This window comes from Cynoglossus semilaevis, chromosome 8 (genome assembly GCF_000523025.1).
Source record: "Cynoglossus semilaevis isolate Cse_v1.0 chromosome 8, Cse_v1.0, whole genome shotgun sequence".
NCBI lineage: Eukaryota > Metazoa > Chordata > Actinopteri > Pleuronectiformes > Cynoglossidae > Cynoglossus > Cynoglossus semilaevis.
The window spans coordinates 2097860-2116338 of NC_024314.1; the positions used below are offsets into that span (position 1 = coordinate 2097860).

The following is an 18479-nucleotide window of genomic DNA, read 5'->3' on the forward strand; positions in this document are numbered from 1 at the left end:
TTGTATCTCTCGTGTACTTGGCTCCCCCAGAGGTTTGTTCAGTTTTTGTGCTGATAGAAGGTTTTTCTTATCTGACTCGGGTCCTTAAGGGTTTAAACCTAAAATCACATTAGTCCTCTACCCAATTAAAATTTCTTTGCACTTAGCTTCACCCAAAAATGGGCACTTCTTTGCAGGGTTAGAAACAAATGTTGAGCAGAACAACCAGAAACTGTAAATGATGCATCAGAGCAATTATGGGCTTTGTAATCCGGCGGTGTGACATTGTACATTGTTCACAAGCAGTTAATGCATGAACATTTTTACTTTTCAGCTGAAGCAGGGAGCCGAGCAAAGGTTAAGTGCAGCCCATTAGTCACTTCGAACCAGGCCAGAGATTGAAACCAAAACAAAAAAAATTGCACAAATGCATGAACTCATTAGCGGCAATTAGTTTTGGATGCATTTGGTTAGATAAAGCATAACATTAGAACAAAAGGAGGCTGTGCTGTTCATGTTGACGTTGATGATGAAAATCCTGAATTCAGAGACAGTTTAGATCAAGTGAGAAAGTACAGTACAGCAGATGGGAGGAACTGACAAGTGTGAACACGTGTGTTCTATTTATGTTCAATGTTCCTGTGATCGTATAAATAGACAAAAATAGTTATTGTACCTGCCCTGAATTCACTCTCTGAAGATATGGTTACAGGTTTGAATTCAGTTGACTGTCTTGGGTTAATATCCTAGTTCAGAGGTCACCAACAACGGTCTGCATGCTGATGTGTCATTGGATTAAACGTAAATAAAAACCTTGTTAGATTGTGTATTACCTACACAACCACTGTATATCTACAAACCTAAAACCCACTCACTGTTGTCAGCAGAATGTTGTTATCAGTGAGCTTGACTTATATGTGATCTTTCTACTCATTAAAGTTATAAGGCCCACCAGGTCATACTGGGGTCATCCAGGGAAATTGGAGATTTACATTAAGGCTAATTCTATTTGAGGGTGTACTGTATGTGAACAGTAATAGTGGTATTAAAGTATAAAGACAAAACAGGAAACAGTTAGACTTGGGTACCAGGAGATAATAACATAACAATGTACGACATTTTTTCTAAATGTTGCGGTCCGTCTTTGGTGATTCAAATTATGGTCTGGGGTTCAGAGGATGTCTGGCTTTGAAACAAGTTTTCAACAAGCTTTTCTTGTCTTCTTCTGATGCGAACTTGGTTTTGGATATTTGTGTAATAAACCACTACTGTTTCTGTATGAAGTGGACCTAGGCACACCCGAAACCAAACCAAACCAAAACACATTTTCAAATCCATCACAACCGGACCAGAGTCCCAGCTGTCAATCACACACAGCGTCCATCATTGTCTACCTGTTATTGTCCACACCGTTGTCTTTTTTTTTTTTTTCATGTGGAAAAAATATTTTTCAGATCACACGTTGACCCAGTTGACACGTGTTTGTTGTCTGAAATCACCGCTCCATTTTGGACAGTTGACGTCAATCTTCTGTGAACGCTAGCAGAGCTTCCATCTATTATAGAAGAAGAAATCTCTGTGTTCTCCTGGACTACAGTCCCTCATATTCACAAGGTCCAGGAAGGTTAATGTCCCTGTGGTTTTTGCACATGCAAATCAGACAGGCTCTGAACTCTTCAAATCAGCTTCATGGAGTGTTTCTCCTCTGTGTAGCGGCGCTCTTTAATAGTGAGTAATGAGACGGCGTTTGGCCACTGTGTATTTACTTTAGCCTCCGTTACAGCTGCGCTCCTGCTTTTGTTGACGGCTCTGCTTTTCGTCACATCCCAGAGCACGAGTCAATGTTAGTGGTGAGTTTAGACTCGGCTTTAAAAACCACTCCATACTGAGAACTGATGCTCTAAAGCCTTAAAGGATACATCACTGTGTAAATAATGTTCATTTACAGTCAATGTTCTCATCAACTTGTTTTTTTTTTTTTTTTTTTGTTACTAATTTTAATTAAAAAATGAAGAGTGTTCTTCACTGCTGGTTAAGCCACAGATGCTCTCTATTATTTCTAGTTTTGTAAAACTTATCTTTAATACATGACTTTTAGAACCTGAAAATACATTTCAGCTGTGGAGAAACATGTTTTTTGGGGGTACTGTGTTGTCGTTTCTGTTTTTCGGAGCTCAATAAATTCTTAGTTGTTTAGCTTTGTTTCTCCCTTTTTTGGCCGTTGACTGCGATCTGAAAATTCAGTGATGTGAGTCTGCTGTCGACTACTGCTTTCTTACACAGACGAGGCGGTTGTGTAAATTCTCTCCATCATTCCTCTGTAATAGGAAGTGTCAGACACAACCTCCATGACACAGTGCTTTGAACACTCCTCTCTTATCCCTGCAGAATTAAAATAGACCTGAGGAAAAAAAAAAAAAGAAGCCTTTTCTTTTTCCATGACCACCTCTGCCGCTGGTGCAAATGAAAATGCCCTTCCCAAAATAGATCATTTTTGCCCTTCAGATGTCCACTTTTATTTTAGGCCTGGTGACACCATGCCATCCATCACGGCCAGCTTTTCAGATGTAAGCAGACCCCCGGGGAAACAGTGCTACAATGCACAGAGAAAGTGTGATGGTGGTGCTGCTGCTGCGTCGTTAGGAGCTTTATGGTTAGATTACCGCTAATTTCACCTCAGAGTAGCATTTAGACATTCTCTTTGTGTGAGTTAAGTGGAAGCCGTTCCTCCTTTTTAGGATAAACATTGGGAATGGATGCCCTGCCTTTCCAACTTTTCCCTCAAATTACCACTTGACACGGCCAAGCGTCGCTCCGCACTATTGTCTGCCAGGAAAATGCATTTCTGAATGCTTTATTGAATGTTTTGGCTGGATGGCAATTGTGTGAAGTGTACACATGGCTTTGATCATCTTGACCTGGAAATTTGATAGTCGCCCCACTTCACGAGGCTCTCTGACACCTGGGAAACTGGAGCCGGTATCCTTGATACATGAGCCGCAGCACAGCACTAAAGACTTAACTTCTCCTGTTTCCTGGTTGACAGGGAGGACTGATGGGAAGAGGAATTTCTCATGGTTCAAAAGGAAGGTTTTTGGGTTGTTGTTGTTTTTTTTTTTTAGTTTCCCCTCCAAGCCACAGGAATCACAATATTTGGAATGTGAAGGAGAAACGATCTTTATTAAATCTGCCAACAACATTTCTTTGATTATTGATGTCGGATTGCTTTTTCTTCTTCACATCATTACATCTGTGTTGTTGTCTTGTCATGTCCTGCCCCATCATTCTGCCCCAGTGTGATGGTTTGCACCGGCCACATGTACAATATCGTCCTCAGGTCTCCATGTTTGTGCCGTCTCCGCTGCTTCATCTGTGTTCTGACAAAAATCACCATCACTTCCTTGTATTTTTCATGGTATTACTTCTTGGACCCGGGGTTTGCCTCACCCTCCTCTCCCTCTGTGTACTCATCCTTTTCCACTGCGTAGCGTTTGAACTCACTCACAGCCTGGACATTTTGTGGTTTGTGCTGTTCACTTCCATAAATCATCACATCAAACCAAAGAGACCAAAATAATACTGTAGCGTTACAGGATGGTGTGCAGTCGTTTTGTGCATCGAAGTTAAGGGCTCTATCTTGTTTCACCTCTTTCCTAACCGACATAGCCGTGTCCCTCCACCTTGTTCAATCGCCTGTGGGCGTAGTGTGTCCTGATTCTGGTTGAGGCATAAGGCAGGGGTGAAGTAAAGGACTGACTGGCTCTGCAACTGCAAGTTTTCAGGGACACACTCTGAACTAAGTGTTGATTATTGCAGGGAAAAACAGAATCCAAGTAGATTGACGTGATGTCAGTAAGCACATGTTTGTTAGCATCCTGTGTAGTTGCAGTAACACCAACACACACAAAAAAAGAGGGACGACATTGTTTACATTCGCCGGCTGAACGCCATCCGTTGGATTGTGCTACATTCTCTCTTTGTTGGTTTTTTTTTTGCCCTTCATTATGGCTCCCAGGTGTAAACAAGTGTCTGCCATTATTATTACCTTTGTATGACAGCTCAGGAGGTCGTTTTTAGTAAATATAATTAATCTGTTTCAAAACATCGGTGACATTTAGCAAATAGATGGAGTCAGGAAACAAATCAACAAGTGATTAAATTCATTTTCTTTTTAAAGATGATGATTTTTTTTTTCCAATGCAGCACAGTTATTATTACACATCAACATTGCTTTTAATGATCTTGTCTTGGCTCCGTCACGTTACTGCCCAGTTCAACGTTTCCGTGATCTGTCCGACTTCATTGTAAAGGTAAAATGTTGTAGTCTGACATTAGTGTCTGACTCATATAGAAATCATTCCATACCAGCGCTTTGTTCATGGTAACCGGTGATGACACTCCCACTGGTGGTTCCACTGCAGTTAGTAGTAAATTACACAGAGGCAGAGTGTGATTAGAGAAGCTGTGGCATTACGTCTAAAGTTCAAACCCCCTCTGGATATGGGACGGAGCCGCTGGCCTTTGATCGGCCTTAACGTTACTGTAACGATGGCAGTTTATTTTCAACGACCAAAAAAGGCCACTTGTGTCAGGAAAACAATCTCCCATTCTCCTGACGTGTTGGCAAGCTGCAAAAGAAAAATGTCAGTGTCTGTGATGGGCCATTAGCCCACAGTGAGTTCTTTCTGTGCTTTCGGACCTGGTGAAAACAACTTTTAATTCCTCAACAGATGGTACGGTGACACAGCAAGTTCAGGCCCCGACCTCGCCCGGGTTCTAATTTAAAGGTGTTTTCCCAGGAAAACAAAAAACACAGGTACGATAACACGGCACTGCAGAAGAACACTGTTTGAGAGAGAGAGAGAGAGAGAGAGAGAGAGAGGACATCAAGAACATAGACCGAGCCGTCTCCCTGCGCGGCTCCATTGTGATGTCGTGTACATTTGACTGATGACACAGTCACCTTCTCTTGGCGGTTATTACAGCCTTTTCTTTTTCGCGGGGGTCGCCCCTACTGTTGCTGCAAAATGTCAACCTGTTTTAATGAGAACTGCACTGTAGCCTACAATGGGAGCTTTTCATCCAGATTAAATGTATCACCGTGCCGGTTGGCCCACCTTTCGGTGCCCCCCCGCCCCCTCTCCCACTTTGCCCCTATTGTGACACAGTGGTTTTACAGAGCAGCTTGTTGCTGAAAAACAAGGTTCAGTATCAAAGGAGGAGTGTTTTGTGTGGTGAGCAGGAGAGTCTCGCGTCAGGTTTCCACCTGAAACACAAAGGTGTTTTCTTACCTGATTTGTATGCATTCGCACAATGAGCGGACCTGCCTCTCTTGTTTCCAAGTAAGGAGAGTCCAGACGAGACTTTTGTTCGCCCCACCATCGGATACGTGCACATTGCTTCCTCCAGTACAAACCTTGGTGGCCAGCCACAGGCTTTGTCCTGGATGTATGTTTTCCTGCCTCTGCTTTTCCTCTTTGTCGCTCTGTGTACAGTATGTTTTTTTTTTTTTAAAGAAACTTTTACAATTAATAATTAAACATGACTGTTTGTTTTGTGTTTCTTTTTTACTGCTGTGTTATATCTGTAATACCAAGTCATCCTAAAGTTGCCATGTCAGGCTCCAGAGCCCACAGATGAGAAGATTAGAGTGTAAAACACCTCAAATGATAGGTGTTTATAATATATTTTTTATTTTTTTTCAGGGTTTCTTCTTGACTGTGTCCCCAGAGTCCATCCTCAAAGTGGCCAAGCACGCTTCAGATAACAACAAAATCTTCTGCCTGAACCTCTCAGCACCGTTCATCAGCCAGTTCTTCAAGGAGCCCCTGATGAAGGTCATGCCCTATGTCGACATCTTGTTTGGCAATGAGACGGTAAGAGACCTGGGTCACGAGGACATGAACTTGTCCTTTAAATATACATATTGGAGGCTTTGAAGACAGCTCCCATGTAGGGGATCCTAATTACAAAAAAAAGGTTTTTAAATTTGAAAAAGTGTGACATAATATATGACGTTATTGTTTATTTTGTCAAGAAATATTATTCACAAATGGGTGGAAATTAGCCAATAATGCAGCAGAAACAGCTAAAAACTAAGTGAAAGTATAAAATAATCTAAAATCATCCAGAATACGTAGGACAGTTTTCAAAAAACTGTTACCACTGAAGCAAAAAAAAAAAAAACAAACTCCAAGAGTTTAATTATTAAAATAAATCGATATACGATTACATTTGTTAAATGAATTTCCCTGGGGGACGGACTTTTTCTTCTGGTTTATGTGCAGGTCTTATTATGTGCTTTTACCAATGCGCAAGTTTTAAATGTGTCTTACGTTGTAGACAAAAAACACAAAACAAAACAAAGTTGTATTTTTTTCATCAGTAGACCCGTAGTATTGACATGATGACAGCTACTGACTGGATTGTTGTGATTCATGGTGCCTTCAGGTTCAACAGCACCTGGGGGTATTCTATTGACCCTTATGTATTACATAACACCTGGCCTATAAGTCGTCCAACAGTTAGATTTATGACCAAGGATACAGTAAGTTGTTTATTGAAACTGCAGATGAGGTCAACATTAGCGTGTACTATCACGTACTACTTTTTAAGTATCGCAGTGTAAAACTTTGGCAAGTGGCGGCCAAACTGACCTAAACTGAGGAAGTGTTACCGTTAAGTTTCTGATGTTTGAAACTGAATCAAATACTAGGTCAAACAAAGTGGAGTTGTGGCGGTGTTGTGATGGTGTTTAGGGATAGAGCTTTAAATAACGTTTCACAGTTGAAGGCATTGTGCTTTCACCTTGAAACCCCATTTTCCTCTTCCTTCCTGTCTGTTTCCTATTATTATTTAGTGTGGATTTCCTCCTATTTTTCACATTTGTGTCGATGAAATCTGATAAACTGAAAGAACCGCCGAGTTAGAAAAATATTTAAGATGGCCCTGGAACTCCCGATGGCCTCTCTGAGAAATGGAGTAAGTGGTGAAAAGATTTATAAACAGATTGTTGGCCGTATCTGGTGTTTATTTTACACAGTGATTTTGTTTTGTGGATAATGGTCGGACCACAGCTCCAGCCAGTAGTCCAGTTAAAGGCCAGTTAGACTGGTACTGGATGTGTTCAAACAAAGACTTAATAACTGCAATACTTCTCCAGGGTTATTTTGGTTCTTCTCTGACTGAACCTGACTGTAGCAGACTCAGTGTTTGTTCCAGGGAGTAAGGCTCTCTCAGTGTGTACAACAGAAGTACCAGCATGTTGTGTGTGTGTGTGTGTGCCGTTAGCTCCATCTTTGTTATTTAAGTCGAGCACGAAGTGTAGAGATAAGTTCAGGTTGCGCTTTAGCAGTTAGTGAAAGGGGAGAAAGCAGGGCTAAGAGTCAAGCTAACGCAGCTTTGGACCACAGGAGGGGAGGAGACGGAGAACGGCCATCATCATCACCACTGGCAACGTACTAACACGGGCGCGACTGAGTCCTCGTTTTCCTGGAATCCCTACAAATAAATATATATATGTATAATAATATATCTACATACATTTATAAATCATTGTAGTACAGAGTGCTAGCTGGTCGTGTTTGAATAATGCTAATTGGTGCAGACACCACACCAGTCAACATTGTGTTGGTGTATAGTTTTTAGTGTAAATTCCTACATATTGTAACTTTAAAGCAAACCTAACCTCCTTGCTGTCCTGTAGCACTTATTGTTCCCGTTCCTCCTCAGCATCAATTTAACCGCCCACGTATCACTGAGACCCAACGGAGACGCATCAGAATCCGTCCAGTCATCATCCGTCTCACTCATGTCACCATTTCATGCCGGTTAATCTATTGATTTTCTTCATCTCCTTTGTATAAGTGAGTAGCTGATTGGAGGTCAGTGTGTGGTCACAGACGGCGGGGCTGCTGCTAAGTGCCCTCCAACGAGGGCAGCCTGGACAATCTGCGTCTGTGGGGCGGGGGGATGTCCAAAGTCACTGGACTCAGGCGGCCTCCCCGCTGCTAAAGCTACTAAACAGAGCCGTGTCTCTGAGTAGAGATGGGGTCCACAGACCAGGACAGAACTGGAATAAACTGCTCAGCATTTGAGGATTTATTGCTGCTGCTGACTTCAGCCTTTTCTTCTCTTTTCTTTCCTCACCAAACATAAAACCTCCCTTTTTCATATGCACCTCTCTCTCTCTCTCTCTCTCTCCCTCTCTCCCCCTCTGTCACTCTCTCTAATTGCTGTGAGGAACGATTCAGCCTCGTGAACCACGGCGTACATTTTGCAAGCCTTATGTGTTTCAGGGTGGGGAGTTGTGCAAGTGTTTGCCCGGGACATTTCCTCACACCTTGGGTCGTTACAGTGTTGATGTTGCTGGATAATTGAAAGGTGTGTTTGTTGAAGGAGATTTTCTTCAGGTGATTTTCAAAATAAGAGAATCCTGTGGAAACTGAGGAGCGCCTGGGCCCCTGGGCCCGTCTTAGCCCACTCGGTGTTAAAGGGTTGACACTGAACCCGGGCCTGTCCGGAGTGTTTTCAATCCTTTCGGCCTGTCTCCGTGTCAGGAGTGGGAGTCGGAAATGACTGCTCACACAGTCGAGCCCCAGACCTCCCATTGTGCACCAGTCAGACAAGGTTGGCGGTCATGCAGCGGGGCTTGATGAGTGACAGGCAACAGGGCTGGCTCGCCCACGCTCGGCCCAACTCTGCTCTCACCCCCCACCCCAACCTCCACCCCCTCCCCCAAAAGTGATGGATCAGCCTCAGCCTGTGATGCTTTCATAACAAGTCAGTGACAGTCAGGATCATGCAGGCTGACTCCTATAGCCCCACAGAATCTGCCATAAGGGGAGGCTAATGTGTCTGCCTGCCTCTCCCGTCCTCCCCCACCAGTACTGACACACACAAGGAGACATAGTTCAAGATGAAATTATTCTTTTCCCGTAAGATTTTTTCTTCCTCCCCTCAGAGGAACCACTTCTTTTTTTTTTTTAACACTGAGCCTTTGAACCCAGGGGCTTTATTTGAAATGGGTACATTATTATTTTCATTTTCTTGTAGAAACAAAAATTCTGTCCGAAAAATTATGGAATGGAAGGTGACTGAAACGTCTTTATAGCAAAATGCTATAACTCATCACTCAGTGTGGGGGATTGGTTTTCATTTCAACATCTCTTTCTCTTTTCAATCTTTGAATTTAAATGTTTTATCCCTGGAAATCTTCATCTCTGGAAATATTTGATTCTTGATCCAAAGATCAAGCTAAAGTCGCTCTTTTTTGTTCTCAGGGAATACTTCAGTAAACGTACACATAGTATAATATCCTGTACTTTGGGAAGAAAATATCGAAATTAAAAAAAACATTTTTAATTCTCTTACTTGATAATTTCCTCCTAGCCGTTGGCTAGCTATAGCGTAATTACTTTTCATTTTAAGTTAGTTGTACTTTCAGTTATTAAAGAGTCAGTCTGTGCTGTACCCTCATACTGCACCTGTCCGTGTTAGCCTAGCAGGGCTTGAGCATAATCTTCCGCACAATTGCTCGTGGCACACCCCTCACTTTGAGAACCACTAGTGCATTGACTGAATGTTATGAACTGAGAGCCACCACTCTGTTAACAGCAATCAGTTCAACTGACAATGATTCCACTCTGTTACAGCAACAAAACAAACTCCAAATGTTGCCATGTTCCCTCACTTTTTCCCTCCGTCTGCCATCGAACCGCGGCTCTGTTTCTGACTCAGTCTACTCGGGGTAATTCTGCTGTAACCTGATCCTGCTGTTACTTGTTTGAAACCTGGCATCAGCAGGCCCTGCCTGACCTATCAGCAGCTTAGCACTTATATAACAGTCTTCCATCCATCCATCCTATAATTACTGCCTCTTTTGGAAAATGGTGTAGTGTCTCTCTTAGTGGGCAGCAGCGAGGACGCCGGCGTTGTTCCCCACTTTGCCAGGGGTCTTTGGGACGGTGGCGGCGGAGCCGCGGTGACATCAGAGGCTACTTCACCTAATTGGCAAACATGTCGTGTGATGACCTGGGAACAGCAGCACGGCTCTAATTGAGTCCTCCTGCTCTGTCCTCCTTTGACTACCTGACATGAAACCCAGGGCATTACATTTCCCTTCATTTAAGGGCTGCAGTTAATTAGGTCTGAATGAGAGAATCATTACTGCTGGAAAAACCGCGTGCCAGTGGATTTGCCGATAAAATTAGCCACAATTTGCGTTTGCTATTTGAGCATGAAAGATAAACCACACAATGGGAGGGAAACGATTGGACCATTACTGGCAGATTTGTCTGGTGGAATTTTAGACATATCACAGACAAATGGAACGATTAATCAAGACTGAATTAATTGCCATGACTGATATTTTTTTCAAACGAGGATTTGTGGTACTTTTAGATCATTCCATGCGCCCGGCTCTTTTTTTAATTTGAGTAAATGATTTAAATGTGCGCTGCCTCGATAACATTAAAGCGCAGATGAGGATTTTTTTGCCCAACAACCTCCGTGCTCTTTTGCCATTAGCATTATATACCACCCCCATACAGGGGCTCCACATGCCTCCTATTGCTGCCCGATGTGTTCTGCAGCTCCACACTCAGAGGGAGCTTATTTATGTGGGTCCCGGCCCCGTCTTCCAAACGAGAGACATCCTTTGTAATTGAATACTCAATAGGTGAGCTATTTAACAAAAGTGGAAATGCCATTCCACTTTGTATTAATGTGCTGCGCCGAGGTAAGAGAAGCCATCATCACTCCAATGTTCAAGCTGTGTTACAAGAGCATTTAGCCTGCTGTCTCTACAGGCCACCACAGCCACATGACACGACAGAGATTTCCTCTATACTTTGTGTCAAAGTTTCTGTTTCTTAATATTTTTCTTTTTACCAGCCTCTCCCGTATTTTCCCACCCTTTTTTTTAAACAACCATGCATGATATAAGCAGGTAGATACAAGGAGCCTTACAGAAGGTTAGTGTCATGAAAAGGCCCCCAGGCATTTTGGCTTGCAGCCAGTTTTTTTTTTTCTTTCTTTTTTTCATCTGCATGTAGTATGTGTTTGTTGCGTGCGTGCGTTTCTGTAGGATAGGGGGGGCTGTAATGATTTTTCCAGGACAGCCTGGAGTAGTTGTACATGTATAAATATATATATATATATATGTGTGTGTGTGTGTGTCAGCGTGTTGATGCGGATGGAAAAAACATTTAGACTGAGGTGATGCACGGGCAGTATGGAAACATTTCTTAGCGTGTCTCCAGATTTGTCATTTGGTTGTGTTTGTTTGATGGACTGCCTGCAAGTCTTATCTCTGGGCTGAGACTCCCAGCTGTTTATCGTCCCTGTGACGTATGTGGAAGTGTGAGCTCTCAGCTGCCAGTTCAGTGTGTGTGTGCGTGACGGCAAGTTCATTTAGGACTCCTAAGGGGATGAACGCTGTTCCGGGAGGAGGAATATTCTCTTGACAGCTCACCCACAGCAGATTTGAGATGTGCTTCTTGACTGCAGCTGAGGGGGCTGAGGGGGCTGAGGGGTGGGTCCCGTCGGCTAACTTCCTAAAACAAAGAGATGTGAGGGCTAGATTAACGCATTACTGAAACATCTCTCTTCACAGAGTCGTCTTTCTCCCCTTCCTGTCAGAGCTGTCTGCAGAGAGCGAGCAAAAACACGAGACGTTAAACTCCCAGTGTTTATTCACCCGGCCTACAGGCCGACTGAGAGCATGAGCACAGTACCAGTGCAGGCTGGGCTGTCAGAGGAGAACCGTCACATGTGCCGCTGTAAGTGAAAACGCCATTAGGTTTTAACAGATGCTCACCTCTCTGTCTTCTGCAGCTGAATTTTTAATTGAATTTGGTATTTCTGTGATGACTCACGCGCCTTCCGTTCGACGACGGAGCGCTTTGACCTTCAGCGTGACGTACAGTCAGTGAGTTATGTGATGACTCACCGCGCGCATTAGCTGTGGCGATTTGATAAATGCTAAAATTGCCTCCTCGTGTTTGCGTTTCTCTTTTTCATCCTTATCATTTGTTTTTATACTGGATCATTGGACTGACCCTGAGATCGGGTCCCACAGCGTACACCATTACTGAGAGTAAGTCAGAGTGCTGTGTGAGTCAAGCAGCGAAGCTCTGCACCCTTCTGTTTTCTTACACCTCCCACCGCTTTCCAAGTAGCTCACCAAAGGAATAATAAATGGTATATAAAATTAAATAACGTCACTTAAATTAAAAACCTAATTGGTTGCCTGGCAATTCTATTTTTATCCAATCAAAATGGACAGTTGTCCCGCCCCCTTCCAACACAACCTGATTATTTGCCGTTTAGCTTTAAATGAAAAGTTGCTCTGCTGTCAACATCGATGAGTCAGTGGTGATGTGAGATGAGCTGCAGTCATGATGGTGACAGGTGTCGCAACTAACAAGGAGATTCAATAAACACCGTTGTTGGATACAGCGCACGTGAGAACCGAGCTAAACCGAACAACCGACCGCATTTCCTAATACGGTTTCATCCTAAAACGTGTCCCTACACTAAACTGCCCTAGTGGAACATGAATAAAATAGATATCATTGATTGTTTGATAGAAGAAAACTTAATTTAAAAATTAAATAATGATTCATAATAAATATACTAATTTAAAGAAGTTTACATCTCAACCTTTAATAATTTTGCTACTTTTTAATATCCATGTAGCTAAAGCAGCTAAGTTCACTACTGCGATTATTATTATTATTATTATTATTATTAATAGTATTATTCACCTTTATTGATTATATTTTAGCAGGCTTTGTTTAAGCAATAAACTTTTAGTCTTACAAGAAAACCATCATTTCAGGTCTTTAAATTACCTGCCCTGTCACAACTAATTTAGGTTAAATTACTACTCATATATAAAAATAGGAAATGAAAACAGTCTGCAGTATTTAAAACTTATCTTGTATCTCGGACAAATTACAGCTTTGCAGCAAAAGATGTTTTATAATTAGTCTTAATTCACTCAACTGAATGTGATCTGATTAGCCAGTGACATAACTTCAGCTCTTATAAGTAAGTAAGTTCCATTTTTGACATAACAATTTCCAGAGAAAAAGTAGAAATTCCCTATATATTTAAAGTTGAAAATTCAGAGAGTCATCCGGCTGAGCCAATGTCTCATTCAGCTGTTGAAACTTTAAAAAAAATCATTGTGTGTCCACTCAGGGCTCTCACTGTGGTAAATCAGTCTATAGTTATCTGTGGAGTCTTTTTGTTAGATGTTCATTCTCAATACAAAGGGGTTGTAATGTTAGACGCACTTTAAAAAAAAGGTTCAGGTCTATTTTATAAAGTGAGAAGCCAATCAATATTTCTTTAGCTAAGATTCAATCGGTGAAAATGGCCTGATTTCAACAGTGTCACTTTTTGGTTTTGGTCGCTGTTTGTCATTCACTTGAATCAACCCTCTGAAGCTGCTGCAGCCTTTTTGCAGTCCACCGGCGGAGAGATCATTCAGTGCATCACAGAAGTGATCTCTCCTACAAGCCTCTGTTTTTCCTGGCAGGTCTGTTTTGGAGTCATGGTACTGCGGGAGCCAGCGTGGCTCCGCCAGAGGAGTCCGGCTAACCACTGTAATTGTGTCGTGCCCGAGCCGCCTTCCTCAACCTCGGGACTGAACCATGAAATATTTGAAAATGCTGGGGTTAAGAAAGAGGGGAGGGGGTCTTTGGCAGTGCAACATGAAATGTGAGACCACAGAGCATCTTTAAGAAGGAAGCGGACAGAAAGCCAGCCAGTCGGGCATCCAGGGCACACGGTGGAGTCCTGTGAAGGGGAATAATTATGGATGTAAGAGGAGATATTGCACTTGGAACAGATCAATAGTGCCCGCGATCTGCTGGCGCTGAGGCTAGCGTATTTCTGTCACAGCAGGAGAGAGTGCAGGATATCAGCTTGTTGCTGAAGGGACTCAAAGAAGTTTGAACCAGCGGGCTTCCCGGATAGCCTTACAACCTTCATGCTTATCCTCCCCCGAATCACTGCTGCCTGGATTTTGGCTGGTTGCCCCCTACTCTTTCTTTCTCACACACACACACACACACACACACACACACACACATCTACAATCCTCTTATCCACACAGAGTTGGCTGGGTGACTGGCCTTTGTCTGCTCATGGACGTATTCCCACAGTCCAAGCTACACTGTCATGTTTTCCAGCACGGTTTGGAAAACCCTGTTTCTTTTTCCTAATGCCTGGAAAAAAAACCCGTGAAGAAAAGTACGATAGACACAATCAACAGATTATTACCCGAATTAATTCAGAAAATCCTGTGGAATCTTTTATCCTTGTGAGAAAAGGTTTGAGAAAAGGAGTTTTTATACACATTTATGTGCCATGAATTATTTTCAGTTCTATTCCTTTATCGGTCAAGGAAGTTCAAGGACTGGAACGTTGCCTTGACCATGGATTCAGAAAACACTTTCTTTTGCCAAAAAATACACAAGTGCCTTGACATTTTTACATCTTTGTTGACAGACAAAAAAAATGTAATTAATAAACTCAGTTTGACAGACACAACTAGGGATGTCTGATAATATCTATATATCTGTATTAGCTTACTGTAATTATGTAATATCAGTAAGAAACGTTTTTAGTTTTTCCTCCGATAATTAAACCTTAAAGCGCACCCAGATGATGTGACCTAAAAAAAAATTTAAAGTGAAAGTGAAACTGTCATTTGTATTGTGCACAGTATTGTCATTGTGACACAGCACACCACTGCACACAATGAAATGTGTACTCGCCCTTTAACCCAAACGGCTGCATGTTTGGTATCGGTTGATATCGGAATCGGAAATTAAGTGTTTAGGCAATATCGGATAACGGTAAAAAGTATTAATAACGTTCATCCCCAGACACAACAAAATCATTTCCTGTATACCTCATTGGTGAATGTCTCAAAGTAAGGGACTTTTCTGTAGCCAAAAAGGAGTCACAATACTTATATGTAGTTCTTGTTCCCTGCAGTGAAAACATAGAAATGTCCCACTGCTGTCCCTCACTTCTGCACCAACATTCAAACAGTCTTAAAATGTTTTTTTTAAAACCTCACTTCCTCTGAATATGTTGTTTTCATAATTGGACTGTACCGAACATTTGCTAGCAGAGCTGTCCTATCGTTATCTGGCCTTCTTAACCGTCCTTCACCAAATGGACATCTGCTGCGCGTCTCCTCGTCGAAGGGCCGCTGCCCTCCGTGCTGCGTTTCATCTGGTTAATGGCCATCTTATGCCACATCAACACAAAACACGTTGGACATCATTTCAATTTTTTTTATGCACAATTTATTCAGACAAAGCTCTCATGTCCCCCGTGGACATGAATGGTTTGAATTATTCCAAGAGCCTTTTTTTTTTCTTTTTTTTTCCGTCCGTGGCTTTTCATTGTCTGAAGCGTGCAAGTCCCTCCAGAGCAGATCTTTGTTTCTCATTAGGAGGTAAATAGAGCAGGCCAAATGCTCATATGTTTATTAGACACAGGAGCCCATGGTCACTGTTCTCTGCAGTTTCTAGAAGAAAAGAAAAAATAAAAAAACACTGGCTGCTTTCTTGACCTTTGTTTGCAACCAAATGTCGGTCGAATTTACTGGATAATAAGCCAGAAGGCGCTGGTGGACTGCAGGGAGACGGCTCGTACTTCATCAAAAGTTTTCCTAACGCAGTGTTGAAGAAATGTATATTCATTATCGTCATCACCATTTACAGGTCACAGTGCATGTTTACACGGAGTCAAAGCTGAAAAATTCACTTCGAACAGAGGAAAAAACCCGTACTGGATTCAATTTAGATTTTTTTGGTATAAATTTAGATCTGTAACGTGATTTTTTAGGAAGACAACGAAGTCCATTTACTTCAGATTTTTTACTTTTTTGACAGTGCTTCCTGTTCTGGAGGCTTTGAGTGTGTGGCGTCTCAGTGAGGCGACTGAGTTTGAGGGGCAAGAGCGCCTACCAGTCACAGACAATGTAGGCCGGGCCTTTATTAAAAAAAGGTGCGATTTAAAAAAAACTGCATCAAAACAGCTGGCACTCCTGTGGCAGTGACTGTGAGAGGAAGAGACAAAGAGGGAAAAGTAACAAAGTTATAAAGACTGCTGGCTGCAGGTCTGTTCTTGTCCTCAGTGGTTAAAAGTGAAAAGTGTGGAATCCCACTGTGAAACCAAGCAAAAGTGCATTCGCAAAGTTGCCTTAAAATTGTATGAAAATTATTGTTAATAATAATTAAGTAAAATAGTTTAATCTTCCTAATTCACAGAATATATTGATTTACTTATTTTGACATTTGTTATCATTTGATCTGTATATATTTATTATTTAGTTAGGCATGTAGCCCTGAACTGTCCCAGGACAGAGAGACTCGGTTCCGAAATGCGAGACGTCTCCGCAGCAGCCTGGAACAGACTCGACTTCAGTCTCTATTTTTATCCCTGTTTAAGGAAGTTCTTGGAAAGTCCTTACCTTTAGCCCAGTTTCTAGTTATAAAGTAGATATTGCATCACGTTAAGAATGAATGCTTCCTCTCACTATTGTATTTTGTTATTTCATTTAAGCGGAAAAAGTTTCATTGAGATTTTAATATCCGTTTTACACTAGAGACCCTGCCAAGAATGAGGCAGAAATGGTGAAAACATTAATTCTGTTAGAAATAAATAACACTTTTTTATTTTTTGGCAGTGCGTTTTGCCAAAAGAAATCATATCAATTGAGTTTATTTCTGAATTTGTGTGACGTTAAGCCCATATATTTCATTAGACTCAGCAGTCTGCTGTATTAATCCAACTCTGCTCTGATTTATAAATAAATAAACATAAGTGATATAGTAAAGTATATTGGCTTGATATTTAAATCAGTCATGCTGAGCAGAGATAGTCTCCCACTATCTCTGACTTTAACACAAACACACAGCAAACAACTGCACCTAAAATAAACTTCTATTTGTCAGTGTGAATTGATGTTAATTATGAAAATACACGGTCGTTAGCAGCCGGGCTTGTAACTAGAGGGCATTCAGAGAAGAAGACGAAGAAAAACAAACAAACTCCACAAGTGTTCACTGCTCCTGATTTACTATTCCACCTCAACACACTTCTTCAGCTTCTATTTTAGGGTCATTTGAGGCATTGATCTCTCGGTGTGCTCGGAGATCGGTCATGGCGATTGTAATTCGGTTGTTTTCACCAGTTGAAATGAGGAGCAGTTGTGTTTTAGTTCGTCCTAAACAGGAAGACCTTAAAAAAACACCTTCCAGAGGAGCTTTTTTTACCATATAAAGTTACAAATATTTGAACTTCTCCTTGCCTGTAATGAATATTGTTTTGGTTTTTTATGTAACTTTATCTTATTGGGCTGTTGATCCATCGTTTGGCCTGTTTCAGTTGTTGCTCTTGTTGACAGGAAGCCAGTCCTTCTCGGTCTTACCTTGTTCACTGACCTCTTCTTAGAGCCCAGAGGTGAGAGCGCTGTGATGGAGGTTTTTTCGTGCTGATAACCCATCAGTCTGATCTCCCACTCCCTCCAGCACGAGGCTCCTGCTGCCGCTGCTGTTAGCTCCCTCCTTCTCTTCTCTATCTGAGCTTACATCCTGTGTTCTCAGCCCTTCATGCAAACCCTGCTCTCCCTCGGCCAAGATCGCTATCAGCGCGGATTTTTATGTACTGCACATGTTTCCGATTGTTTAACCTTTGGACCTGTGCTGTAGGTGCCGCTGCCGTCCCCGCGGGCGTGCAAGGAGACCCTTCCACTGCCCTCGCTGGCAGACTGACGGAGATGTGAGCCGAGGGTGTTGTCGGTGCTGTGTAATGGATTGGCAGGAAATAGCGCTGTTAAACTTTGGGGACTTTTTTTCAAGTAAAAACTTAGATCAAACTGGCCTTGTTTTCAGGTTTGAACGAATCTCACTGAAGCGGACTTCAAGAGATACAGTCACCGAAATGATTTGGAGCATTTCGTTCAGATTTTCATTTTGCACCTGCACCTGATGACCCCTGCGATGAACTATACATGAAGTGGGTCTCAATGGCACTTAGTTATATGTTAGGAAATATGGGAAATTTATGACAGTTTATTTTACCCTACACTAAATCCAGCCTGACAATCCAGAGATTTTTTTAACCACATATTTCGACAGAGTGATGGACATCAGTCTAACTTGTCAACGTGGATGTCCAGGCACTTTTCTGACCAAGATGAACACTTTTAGGGAAGGATATTATATACTACATTGCAACTAGTGGTTTAACTTACAGGCAATACACATAATGAAGAAAATAACAGATGCAAATATTTGTTTTAAAAATACTCCCTTATTTGTCCCACAGTGGAGAGATTCATGGTGTGAGTCTTTGCAATCCACACAGGCTGCCACCGGAGGCGCTATTAAGTATCAGGGATCAAAACTCTTTAGCTTCTGCATGTAGGGCAGACATGATAACCATTGAATTATGGAACCATTAAATTC

The 18479-nt window shown here is 42.0% G+C and overlaps 1 protein-coding gene across 2 annotated transcripts in view; it reads left to right on the forward strand.

Annotated features, from left to right (window-relative positions):
* adkb (adenosine kinase b) overlaps positions 1-18479 on the forward strand; it is a 105432-nt gene that overhangs the window by 66147 nt on the left and 20806 nt on the right. For both annotated transcript variants that reach the window (XM_008313882.3, XM_008313883.3), the window contains exon 7: positions 5685-5855. In XM_008313882.3, the coding sequence (XP_008312104.1) occupies positions 5685-5855 (171 nt within the window). The remainder of the gene's footprint in view (positions 1-5684; positions 5856-18479) is intronic.